Below are 14,178 nucleotides of genomic sequence, written 5' to 3'. Positions count from 1 at the left end.
TGAATAATCATTATCTAAAATTTCGAGTCAAGCCTCTTAATTCACTAACAACTTTATAATGGGAATTAAGAGGCTACATATTTACAATGGGAGTCCCTAAATGCGAAAGATGTGCTCAGTGCTGTGAAAAGTGTATGAAATCTACATCATGTACAAAAACAATTTCGATCATATTCACAAAAGAAGTACTGTTGTGAAAGTGGAAATTTGAAAAATTCTATATTAGCTTTTAACAGTTCATGTAGAATGACAACTCTAGAAGAAATTAGTAATGGTTGTGGCTTGACTCGGCCAATAACAATCATTCAATGTGTCGACCAATGGAAACATTTTTTGTATCGTTCATGGAGAATTAAAAATAAATATATGGGATAAAACGGTGGAGAATTTGAATGAAGCAAACGGCGCTTTGCGCTGGGATTTATTCTTGTTTCATTTTTAATCTATATATCGATTTAATTGTTTATTAATTTCTACCTAAATCAGGCACACCAATAACATTTTAATTATCGGGAAAGGACAATCGGCTATAAGCACATACTGTTCCTGTAATTCCAACTATACTTATTTCTGTATAGCTTTCAAGTAATATATCGAAATTTTTTTGTAATTTAAAAGTTTTATATCATAGCAGTAGATAGAAATTTAACGGTCTTCTCCCATGTTTAGATTTTCAGCTTGTACTTTCACTCCAACCAAAATATCCAACCTGCTCCCACTTCTTGTTGATGAGCACAACAAAGACGGAAGATATCAATCAGTAATCAATGCAATTGTCAATCGAATAGCATTTTCGACTGGTCAATTATTTTGGCTGTGAATTTCGCTTCTCCGATTTCGTCTTTTTGTTTTTGTGTTTTACGGATGGAAAACTAAAGAAAGCGAAAGTCGATCAGGCATGCTTCAATCAACTGACAGCAGACCGTTGCAAAGCCAGGGTCTCCCGACATTATCACAAAATACTGTTTGGCAGAAAAAAACAATATCCCGAAAAAATGTTTCTACAGGACTACTGCACTGTTCTACAAGCTAAAAAAATATGCTTACTTCCTAGCCTATAGTTCTACCGAAATCCACCTTTTTTGTTCTTCAAAGAAAATCAAAGAAAGATAATGACTGTGAAGTCATAGCTCACTAGCAACAATATTATTGTTATTATTGTGAGAAATAGTATATTTCTAGAGAAGCAATTTGATGTTTTCTGCATAAAATGCTTGGAAGCATCCACATTCTATAGTCTAACGCACGAAAATAGTCTGATGATATTGGAACAGACAGGAGTTGTTCAACATTGTCCACAGCTGATCATGAATGATAATTAATTAATGTTTCTATAATAGGCCTAAAACTGACGAATTGGCAACGTCTATGGTTGCGGGGTGGGGTGAGGACGTACTCAGTGGTTCCAATTTCCAACGGACTTTATTTTTGTGCGATTGACTACAGATTCCTTTCACATATCATCTACATTTTTATGAAGCGTGTATTATCCCTGACTTCTATCATAATGTAGGTTCTATATTATTTATTTATTTATTAGATAGAGCGAACAATACAATAGTCGGAAAAGAAAAAACAGGCTATTGCCCAAAACTTCTTCAATTTCCTGATTTTGTCACAAATCGTCCAAATATTATGTAGGTTATGTTCACTCAAATTTCAACACCAAATCTTCAATCTGAAACTATGAATCAGAATAAAACGAAGAATTTCAAATTTAGATCTAGATTGATAATGAAACTTCCGTTAAAACCAAAACCAAACTTCAAATATTCACAAAATATAGAATAAAATCACTTAAAATTTTGAGCTCGAAAATATCACTTTCACCATGATAAAATTTCTATTATCTTGTTAATAGATGTATATTTCCCTTTTGAAAATTATCGAACTACTATAAATTCGACTGATGAATACCATCACACCTGTTGGAAATTTTTGGAAGTCATAAGGGTGATTTGATCACTAAAATATTTTTTTTTCAAATTTATTGTTTTTTTTTAAATATATTTTCTCAATATTATATTGTATCAAATAGCTGTTTAGTTCTTTCTTGATTCACATAGTGATTTGAGAGAGTGTGTTGATTAATCCACAAAATATGAAGTCTTCTTTAATAAAAAAGAAAATGTCAGTTTTTTCTAAATACAATAATTTTGTTTTGTTCAGCTTTTTGTACTGTATATTACTGTGGTTGTTCCTGGATCACACTTTCCGGGATACTATGCCTCGATAAACATTTTCGTTATCAAACTATAAACAGGAGTCTCGTTTAAAATAGTGAGTGGTAGAGAAAGAGAGAAGGGTTTCCATTTACGATGAACGTTTCCAGTTGAAAGATCGTTCCGCTGCCTGACAGTAAGCCATCAACCCGGTTTGGATTAAATTGCCAGTTTCCTTTCCTTCGAAATGAGCAAATCGATGTCACCAGTGACAAATCAATAATGGGCAGTTGGCCAGTTGATTCTGTTTGCTTTAAATTGTGTTTACATGCCACTCGACAAAATTCAATTCTTGTCTAGTTATTTTTGTTCTCTTTTCAATTTACAGTGTTCATATTTTTGGACGGTAATTTTTTGTAAAATATAATATAAAATATAAAACTATCTAAAACTATTGGAGAGAAAATAGTTTTGGATTAATTGTGTTGTTTCTGACCCAATCATTGTTAATAAGATTCTGTGCATGTGTAAATGAAATGAAATGATCTACTATAGTGAGTTTCACGTCAAACTGTCAGAATTGATTGAATGGGAAGCGTTATGATTTTCATGAGGTGAGCTGACAGTTGAAAGTGAATTTCTCTTTAAAGTACAGTACGTAGTTCACATGGAATCTGTAAGAAACAGGAATAGATAGATTTATTAGATAGTAGTTGTGGGGTTTCAAGTTAACAAACGAACTTTCCAGGATGAGGCCTGGAATTAAGCTTATCAAGTGGAAAATGTCGTCTAGCAACAACTGTCCCCCAAAGTTTCCTTTTACTCCCTAGATGCACAAATCAATATGAACTATTGTATACATTTTTAAACCAACATTCTAGATCAATTCCAAAAAATCGTTCAATTTCTCTCTATATTCATTTTTTCCTTCCTGAGTAGTAGTGGAGGTGATATTGTGATAGTTATCCAAACTAAATAGGAATACTAGAGATTGTCCTACCACATTAAAAAACGAAAACCTCTGTCTCGGTTGTTACACCATTATTAACCTCTGCTGAACTGTTTACCAGAGATTGATAATAATACAAATTATTAAAGATGGATGATAAGAATAATTATTGAGATTGATGAAAATCGTGTAACACCCAAAACCGGTATTTCGTTTTTTTAATTAATCTGTGATTGGACAATATCATCTAGTATTTTTATCCAATATTAATTTTTACTCAACCCTTATATTCGAAGATTGGGTGTAAGAAGATAGAGAAGAACAGCAGAATGTCGAGAGCGATGGAAGAAAGTGGTTGTGAAGACTCTACATGGGCTGTAGTGACAATAATGATGATTTTGATGATGATGATTATTCAATCCTCATTCTTTATTGATTCCTAAACCTTACCAATTTTCGCAACATCGCAAAAAACGAGCAAATAACGAAAAGGCCCCTGACTGCCGCTTGTAATCGATTGCCAACTATGAAAATCAGGGACCTTCTCGTAATAAGTATTAGTATTAATGTTGATTATAATCTTGTGTTGTAGTGCTCGTACGCAGACTGCGTCAACTACACAGCGAGCGGTCGCGAACCGTTCTATCTGCATCTTCCCTCTTCCACGACCACCCTGTCCAGCTGTGGTGGCGGCACTGTCAAAAAGGACCAGCCCACACCGCACGGAGGCCTACTGCATCAGGACGGCCTCTACATCAATCCGCTCCTGACGCATCACGGCAGCAACTCGTCAGCCGCTGACTACCTGACGCCGATCCAACGTCGGAGCGGCGCCGGAAGCGACCCATTCTTCCTGCACGACCCGGCCGCCGACGTCGGACCAACCTACCACCGCGTCAAGGACCTTTTCGGCGCCAAAAGTGGCAACGCTGCTGTCCAGCATCATGCCAAAAGTGGCAACGCTGCAGTTTGTAACAACATGATGACGTCACTGTCTTCCTCGTCGTCATCTACGTCATCATCGCCACCACCTCCTCCCCCTCCACCACTGCCAAACACGTTGACGGGGCTCACTGGTGCGTATTTTTCTTATCAAATTCTTATTATTTTATTTTCAAGCTATTAATCACAAAAAATATACAAATATTTTTACTGATTATGATGCCCATACAAGCACCTGGCTTGTACGTTGGTGCGGTAATGGAGAAGATAATGATGAGAGAAGAGTGGACTTAGGTGGACACGCTTTAGGTGAGTTCCAAAAAACCTATAAGCAATTTTGAAAGACACAAATTAAATCAATTTAGCCTAACTGATTCTTCAATTTGTTCAAATGGAGTAGCAGGTATCTTTTGATCAAAGCATATTGACTTATCTGAGCAATTGGATACCAGAATAACAACTGTGTCAACTGCTCCACAAAAAATTAATAATTCAAATTGAGAATTGAATTAAATGGAGAAGATAATGATGAGAGAAGAGTGGACCTACACTTTAAATGGTCCCAAAAACCGAGAAGCAATTATTGTTGAAGAAATAATTAAAACAATATATCCTAGCTGAATCTTCAAATTGTTCAACGAGTAGCAGGTGTCTTTTGATCAAAGCATGATCTGAGCAATTGGATACCCGTAGAATAAAAACTGTGTCAACTGCTCCACCAGTAATAACATACAATTCATATTGAAAATTGAATTTATTACTCATTTCTTAATACATCAATTAGGAAATTGATACAACTGTTTAAAATATTATATATCAAAACTATTAATTTCAGCTAATTAACTATTATCTAAACATAATGAGAAATTTCCTGAAAAATAATTATCCATAAACAATACACATTATACATTTTGTATAATGGTTACAATAAATCTGTGTGGATGGAAATAAACAAAAGTTCTTTCGAATAAACTGGAAAGAGAAAATTACAATTTTTCAAAATGTGGTACCTCTGAAATCTCTATTAGTTAATTGGGAAACTTAATTTTCATTAAAAATTAACGGAGCTATGTGCAACAGAAATGAATCGACACCATTCTTCATTATTTAATGGATGTACGTGCAAAGGTGGAATTGGCCCCTTTGAAGGTAAAAAAAGACAAAAGTTCTTTAGAGTAAACTGGGAGAAGAAAAGAAAGTGGAGAAAGTAAATGAAAAATAGAAATTAATAAAATAAAATGAGAAACTGTGACAAATAACATATTCAATATAATTATATAAAATTCAAGAAAACTCTAGTTGACGGTCTAAATAAATCCTATAGAATAGATATAGATCTACAGTACTATACTACGGTGTACTAAACAAAAAGTAACTTCTTATTCATTGAAATGAATGAATTAATTAATGGATTGAGGATTGCGCATCGCGCATGTATAATGGACCACACAGAAAATCTTACTTGTTTTCTATTTCTGTTCTTCAATGACAGTCTCAACAGATTAAACTCTCGTCCACTCCAAATGTGATGAAGCACTTCTATTGTTACCTCATTAATGATAGTCCATGACTTTCAAAAATGCATGCCTCCTTCAAGTTAATTCATCATTTCCATGTCACAATAATTGTTTCTAGGATACCTATTAATTACAATTTTTATCAACAATTTTCTATGTATGACTCTTTCAATACTCCAGGTCAACAATACTCTGAAAAAATTAGACAAAAGTTTTTAGAAGTTTGTATCAAAGGCCTACTACAATATTGTTCAGAAATTTGTTACTTTTATTACTTTGTTACTTTGTTACTTTGTTACTTTTACTAATAGCCTAGTAAGATGCTTCATGCAATCAACTCAATTCACTGAGAATAGCTACATAAAATAACAGGCAAATTTTGAATAAGAAATTGATAAATTTAAATCACAAGTCTTATACACGGTTCATAATGGTGGTTCTATGATTTCGACTTCCAAAATACAAAAAAGACGGTATGCTACTCAAACAACCGAATTACTTTCACTTCTACAAGTCTTGGTTGCACTTGAGAAATAATTCATGCTATTAAATTATGGAAACAATGGATAAAAAATTAGGAGTGATGTCACTATTGCGTGATGAAGCCTCACTAAACTTTTTCTGTTTTGTTTCATTTCATTGTTTGTTTAGGTTTTCTAGTAGCTATATGCATTTGATGTCAATATCATTGCGTGTTAATCTTTTGCATTTCCTTCCCTGTCTCTTTTCATTTTCTGCAAAATATTCTCCATTCATTTTTTTGTAAATCCAGATATCCTCTTCCTTCCTAACGTCATCTTCCAAATAGATTAATAGTTATAGTTTAATACTGTTGCTTGTTTTTATTTTCCAATTTTGAAAAAAAATTGTAGTTATCCTCAAGAAAACGTATTTCCTCTTTTTGTGATGTTTGGACTCTACTCACTCATTAACCTAACTTATTTCACTTCACGTACATCTTGAACAATTTTATTTTTTTCATTTCCATTTTTTGTTGTAATAACATTTTTCTTTTTGTCATTACCATTTTTAGTTATAATTACATTTTTCATTTGCCTCTCATTCATATTGAATATATTTATCTTTGTCATTATGGGTCTATATTCGAAGTTTCAATAGTCCATTACTTTATATTTTTTCATATTGAATATAATATCCCTTGTTCTGTAATTCTGAGCATATTATGAGAATAATTCTCAATTTTAATTTAATTATCAGTTCAGTATCGACTATTTTACCTGTAGTCATCTTAGTCTTTAGTTTTCTCTTCACTTTTTAATCTTTCCTATTCCACTTTCAATTTTGAATAAGTTTTAATTCTGTTTTCCATCATCATTTTTCATTTCTATTTGCATTCCGACACCACGGTATGTTCCATCTCTGATTATTGAATTTTTTGTCATGTTTCCGGTCATTTCCCACTCCCTAAAAGTATATAGGCTATTTCATCTCAAACATATTTTTATTATTATTTCCAGGCTTTTTTTGTTTTCCACCACACCTAAATATGTTTGCTATAATATTCCATCTTGAATATTTCTCCCAATTTCTACTTTATTAAATTTTTCAACCTTCGAAACATCTATTTTGCACCTAATTTAAAAATATTGAATTTTGTGTGGCAGTTAAAGTAGAGGTGCACAGTAGCAGCTCCGGAGCGGGCAGCGACGAGAATCTGAGTCGCTCGAGCGGGGTGGGAGGGGCAGAGGGTGACGTGGAGGGGGGGGACGATCACGACTATGAGGACATCTACATGGTGCGCGAACAGGCGACTGACTCGGCACGGCATGTCGGCGACTCGTCACGTCACGTCAGTCAGAAGACGTCGCGCAGTCGCAGTCGAGACTCGGGCAGTCACAGTCGGTCCAGCTCCACTTCTAGCGGCCATCTGCTAGTGCAAATATCCCCCAACCACCCTGTCGACGCGTTGCATGATGATAGTGCTGTATCCCCAGGTAAAAAATACAAAACCACATCAAATTATTAATAGTATACAGTAATGCATTGTTATATATTTTACGTCACATGGGCGGGAAGGGCCCTTTTGCAGGGCAAGAATTATGTTTCTATTCGAGGCATCAGCCGAGACTGGAATTTAATTTGAGCCCTGCAAGGGACATTCACGTCCAAGTAACATACACTATTTTTTGTCATAATAATTTAAAGAAGAATAATTGGGAAATAAAAAACATTGCCTGCTTGTGCTGAAGTTACTACAACATCATTCACGTCCAAGTAACATAAACTATTTTTTGTCATAATAATTTAAAGAAGAATAATTGGGAAATAAAAAACATTGCCTGCTTGTGCTGAAGTTACTACAACATCCATTCTATAAACATAATCTAGTTCACAAATTCCGAATCAGGACTTTCTAGATTGTAGTTGACAATGCTTCCACCTGGAGCGCTTAAAGGCGGTTTTTTTGTTGCAGTTCTGCTGTTCCTATTTCGGAAAACTAGAAAGCATACTCGAGTTTGAAGAAAACATATGATTTTGTTACCGTATAATTGTATGCTGTAATGAGAATCATATGTTTATTCATTCTACAATCAGCTATTTACCGGTTTGATTTCATGCATGTAAAACAGCTGAAATTGAATACCCTATGACAAAAAATATAGTATATACCCTAGTACCATAGAGAAAAGATAACATAAACTCAGGCTATAACATATTATAATAGCTTCTGCTATCTTTTTTCTATGATATTACCATTATTACTTTTTTTGCTGATGGTTATGCCAACATGAGGCTTGTGCGTGAGTAATGAGAGATGCTGATAATGAGAGATGAATGGACCTACTACAGTTTTAGGTGGGTTCCGAACCACCGGGAAGCGATTTACAACTCATGAATCATATTCAGAGGAGTTAGCTCAAGCGGTTAACCGACTGGTGGACTGGTGCTGAAAGATTGTAGTTTATGGATTTGCAGTACGAGTATGACACTTTTTGCACGAGCCAAGTCGACGAGTGTTGAATTATCATTAGAGTATAGTAAACATATTCCCACACAAGTTACTAACAGCCTTCCTAGTATGAACTAGCTGGCAACGCTAAAATACTTGGTCTAGGCTCAGCTGTCAGCTTGTTAGATGTACCAGTATGCATCAAAATGATTGTAAATGTATTTTGACCTTATAATTTTCTGTTAACCCTCATGCTCTCAACCTGCTGACTGAGCCTAGTTATGCAACGTTGCAGTTTTCCTGAGGCCAAAACATCCAACTAGAGACTGGTGTGGTTATCTATAATACTTGTTTTATTTACAATATTTGATCATACTAGTCTGAAAAAGATTGATTGAAAACAAAAACTACTTGTATGTATGATTATTATCTGAATCTGAAGATATCTACTGAATTCAAATACAACTTCAGAGTAGTTGAAACACAACTTCAGCTAGTAGAATGAGACCTAAGGCTGATTTGAAAGCAATAAATTGCTTTACAGCTGAATGATTTGAAAGAAGTAGATTCTATGAAACTTATATAAACAGCTTCCAATAAAATACTGTAATACTTTTATCTCAGTCAATTTTTTATAATCTTTAAAATTGTGAATGTTTAAGTGAGCTATTTGAATTATATATGTTAGCGTACCTGGAAAGACATCTTCATCCCGGAAATCTGTGCTAGCATTCTCTAAAGAATGGTCTCCAGGTGAAGATACAGGTTCCAGGTCTCCATGTAGCACTGATTTTCAGGATGAAGATGTCTTTCCAGGTAGGCTAACATATAATTCGAATAGCTCACTTGATGCCAACATAGTTTTTAGCACAAGTCTTGAACATTTATTTGTATTGTAATTTTGTCATGCAATCGTTTATAACCAATATTTAGGCCTACTAGCCCCTTACTTGACATTACAATGCATAGCCTTCAATGTTCTAGTTTGTTCCAGTAATAATTTGTTTTTGTCTACACTGCACTGTGTGAGAATATATTTAAGTAATAAATGTGATATTTTGTTTGATTCTAGAATCAGGAGTATCAAGTGCGTCTCCGTCAGACCTCGGCCACTCGGAAGAGGAAGGCGAGAAGACCACCCCCACCCCCACTCCGCCTCCTCTGCACAAGTCTAAAGTGCACCATACACACTCACTGCCTTACCATCAACACAATAACAGGTAAATAGTGCAATACAATGAATAATAGAACCGTTATTTTATCACAAAATTTCCTAATACAGTATTATTAACTAAGAAGATAAAATTTGAAGAACACTCATGTTGATGTTCTTTTCTTATTGCATCATATTTTTAAGATTTGCATTACTTTCATTTTTTTAAATAAATTTGTTACTTGTGAGACTGATGTGGTGGATATTTTAAATTTTGAATCTTAATAGAGATTAATCATAATTATGCAAGCCATTTGTCAGGAATTTGAAATGACAATTCACAGCCTGTACATCTTCAGAAAAATACTACATGTGAAAACTAACAAAACCAAATTCCAGCGACAATTATTGGGCATTCATAATCATAACACTAGAAATAAAAACAATTTCACAAAAATTCGACTGAGTCACTGTCAATGTTGTAGAACCGATCCATAATGAAATGAAAACACACATATGTTGTCAAATTCTACACAGTTTTATTTGGATCTACACATTTTCAGCTTGAAAATGTGACGTGTGTGGTCACGAAATCATGGTTCTGTGCCAAATAAAACTGTGTAGAAATTGACAACATAAGTGTGTTTTTATTTCAACAATTTTACAATTGAAAAACACAATACAGGAAAATTCAAGCAGAACCCAACGTGCATAGGAATGAAATTTGTAAGCTATTTATCATGTTTATAGGCATAGCCACCTCTAATACAAGGCCCTGGCCTACGATATTGCAATGTGGCAGTGTATGCCTGAAATCTAAAAGGTACATGATTGGTGAAAAAGATCAGCTGGTATTTTTTAATAGTATATTTCGCACCTAGGGTCGTAGAGTTTTACCGGCCTGGTTGGAAAACAATTACTTTCGGCCTCCATATGACGCACGTAAACCAGCTCATTACATCCAAGTGTGGCGAAAAAAAAAATTCACCAATCATGTTATAGATTCTAGGCCTACGTTGCGATGTTGCGATATCGTAGGCCAGGGCCTTGTTGACCGAGTGAAGTGAGGTCTAAGATTCAAGTCGACGGTTTGGCATTTCTCTTGATGTTTAAATGTTGCGCATTTACGGCGAAACGCGGTAATAGATTTCCATGAAATTTGACAGGTATGTTCCTTTTTTAATTGCGCGTCGACGTATATACAAGGTTTTTGGAAATTTTGCATTTCAAGGATAATATAAAAGGAAAAAGGAGCCTCCTTTATATGCCAATTTTATAGTATAAATCAGACTATAGAATTATTCATCATAAATCAGCTGACAAGTGATTACACAGATGTGTGGAGAAGCCAGTCTGTTGCTGTATTTCCATAAGGTCTATAGTTTCAATCAGGTACTTGTGGATGAGAATACTGCGTGAGGTCCACTGTTCACAGAACTATACTAGTATTAGAGGTGGCTATGATATAGGGCATGAACGTGATATTTTGAAATTTGAATAAATATTAAAAAGATACCTTATCAGATTATCATGTTACAGCTAATCTGAATTTACTGTAAAAAATGATTTTTTCGCCCCACTTGGATGTAATGAGCCGGTTTACGTGCATCATATGGAGGCCGAAAATGATTGTTTTCTGACCAGGCCGGTAAAATTTTTACGGCCCTAGGGCTGTAAAATAACCTTGAAGTCAGCTGATTCTTGTTTGATGTGTTAGGTTATTTAGACAAATCAGAATAAAAAAAAAAAATACTTGGACAATTTCCTGATATTTGAATTACCTCAGATTTGCAAGAGCAAACCTTCCACTTTTTCTTTCAGAAGTGCTTAATGAACAATTATTCTCATATATATATTCTGTGTGGCAAAAAATAGCGTTCGCAACAAGGGCAAAAAAGTTTTTCCGGCTCTCAATCTTTTCTAGTCCTCGGCCTACGGCCTCGAACTTGAAAATCGATTTCGAGCCGGAAAAGTCTCATTTTCGGCCCTAGGTGCGAAATATACTATTTTGTCTAGTGTATGAATAAGATATTTAGTGTAGTGATTGATGCTTGATGTGGAAGTGGACAAATATTTTATAATATAACTTCAAATGACGAATTTTTGTTTATATTTTTTCACTGAATTTATTTGAGAATATCCCTTAAAGTATTTATGTTTTAATCTGAAATGTTATGGTTTACTCAGCAGAGCACTGAAAAGGGTAGTCTCCGAGCCGGGGGCGGCAGTCTGTCCCCCACCCCCGCCACCACCACCTCCCGATCAGCTGTTGTCCCCCCCTCCGCCACCATCATCGTCGTCGACCGGAGGCGAAGACGTCAGCAGCCTGGAAAGCGGTGGTTCGGAATCCACCCCCAGTTCAACATCGTCTGTCAACCGTGGTGCACAGGTGCAGAGGTCGCATAGTACTAGCAGCTCTGGTCAGTTGAAAGCAATTATATTCTTCAATTTTGTTGACAATTTATTTCGTGCTGTGTGATGGGTTTATGTATAGTACGGTACGTATTTTCTTGTGGTGTTTTTTTTTTGTATTGTAACAACTAAAGACAATATTTGTGTAATATTAAATTGAAAATATTGAAATCGAACAAAACCTAACGCCATATAATTAGAATCAAGTAACACAGCGCACTTGGCAAACAATTTTTAACAACCATGCTTCGAAAATGTTGAATAATCATGTTTGTTTAATCATTTTTTGCATATTTCATTATTTTCGAGGAATCAGTTTCCCAGTTGTCGCTACGAATTATTGTCCAAACCTTTATAAATGTTTTTCCTCGAGTCTATTCACAAATATGTTTGTCAAACATTTGCTAAATGAGGACTTTCTAAAGTGTTTATTGAGTTGAGTTGCTGCAGATTCCATACAATCATGTGTGTTGCGCGTTATATCGTTTTCAATTCTTTTCAGTAGGGTCTTGTTCTATTTGAATAAAATAGCTTTTTATTAGCTTGATCATTGTAGAGGTTTTCATCTGATCAATATCGATTTAGGGTGATTGGCAAAAAAATATATAATAGTCTATTATGGAAATAGTAATCTGATAAACTAAGTTTGGGATGACATTTTTAAGAATGTTGATATACGATATTGGTATTTTTACTGTATTTATCATCGGAATGTTTTTACAGTTAGTTAATGGCATTTGAATTTGAATTTTCATCATAACAAGCATTTCAAAACAAATTTACAACAATAGAAGATTTCCACTTATAAGGAATCATGAGATTTTTTATCATCATTGAGCAACATGAAATTATTACCGGTATTGATAATTCTTCTACCGTGTTAAGAAAATAAATTTTCAATTATAATAACATTATGTTATTTATACATTTCAAGTTATATGTTCTGTATAACTTAGACTCAGCAGGAAAGGCCAATGAATTGCGTTACAGTATTATAGATTTATTTTCGAACAACTCTACAGCATCTCTGAGAACAGTATTTGGGTGTTAACATTCCATATAGCTTCAGTAGATTTGTATTCCGCGTTTTATACAGTAATTCGACAAAATGTGTGCTTCACATTGAAACTAGAAAACTACCTGAAACTATAATTCTTGGACTTATCCTCAGTCGAGTTCCTTCTGAAATTACGGCAACCCTGGCAGGCGAAAGCGCAAACTAAGCAGTCTATGTCCAGAACAACATGCTTTCACTACTTATCACTTTTTAATTCAACTAATTGCATGGCACACAAAAATTATCATGTAAATTTGCCGCAGCGAAGCCGTCAAGGGTAACAACGAGCAATTAGGATTTGATACATTGAATGCGTTCTATATAGGCCTAAAGTATGTATATACAGTAATAAAAACGAAATTAGGCCAACACCAATGACCCGAATGTGAAGTGGTTGGATTATCTCATCAACTTTCGTTTAATTGCTTGCAATTAACGGGAAATCTTAAGGTGGAAAATAGTAGCTATGGGAGAAAACTTCATACTGAACTGAGATTTTTGGATCTCTAAAGATGTGAGTCATTGAGTTTGAAACTGAAAATTAGTCTGACTACAGAAAAGGAGTTGATGACTGAGAATTGGTTGAGTTTGCAGCGAACTTGAATGAGTTGCTTCTGAATAGATGATCGGACTTCAGAATATTTCATGGAACCTTCATATTGAGTCTATTATACTGTAAGACCTTCTTCTAGGAAGTCTATTGTGAGGTGCTAGTATCATCTCTGTTAGTATAATAAGTTGTATTCAGTATTAGTGAAGTATATACTAGGGTATGTGTATGTAAAAAGTACCTAAACGTAGTAAGTATACTAAGGCCAAAGTAGTGGAAAATTGTTATTTTATTCAATTTATATCTATCTATTCATTTATTTATTTGATAATCTTGGATCAAATAAATAATTGAAAAGGGACAACTGACAACACCAGAAACGATTTCTTTCTCTATTTTCATAGATATTCCAAGAAGTAAGTAACTTCTGTTCACTCTTTATTAATTTGTTGTAAATGATTGTAAAATAGTGAATGACTAAAAGCCTATAAAGTGTTGACATTTACATTGTACAGTCAACTCTCA

The 14,178-nt window shown here is 34.5% G+C and overlaps 1 protein-coding gene across 6 annotated transcripts in view; it reads left to right on the top strand.

Moving 5' to 3' along the window:
* The window catches only part of LOC111055269 (espin), a 136,963-nt gene that overhangs the window by 107,307 nt on the left and 15,478 nt on the right, over positions 1-14,178 (top strand). For 5 of the 6 annotated variants that reach the window (XM_039437856.1, XM_039437888.1, XM_039437877.1 and 2 more), the window contains 4 exons: positions 3,704-4,187; positions 7,196-7,525; positions 9,554-9,701; positions 11,822-12,054. In XM_039437856.1, the coding sequence (XP_039293790.1) occupies positions 3,704-4,187; positions 7,196-7,525; positions 9,554-9,701; positions 11,822-12,054 (1,195 nt within the window). The remainder of the gene's footprint in view (positions 1-3,703; positions 4,188-7,195; positions 7,526-9,553; positions 9,702-11,821; positions 12,055-14,178) is intronic. The other variant, XM_039437862.1, reaches the window with a different exon arrangement.

Source organism: Nilaparvata lugens, chromosome 1 (genome assembly GCF_014356525.2).
Source record: "Nilaparvata lugens isolate BPH chromosome 1, ASM1435652v1, whole genome shotgun sequence".
In the NCBI taxonomy this organism is placed as follows: domain Eukaryota; kingdom Metazoa; phylum Arthropoda; class Insecta; order Hemiptera; family Delphacidae; genus Nilaparvata; species Nilaparvata lugens.
Note: the sequence above shows the minus strand (reverse complement) of the source record. Positions and strands in the feature narration are given on the sequence as shown.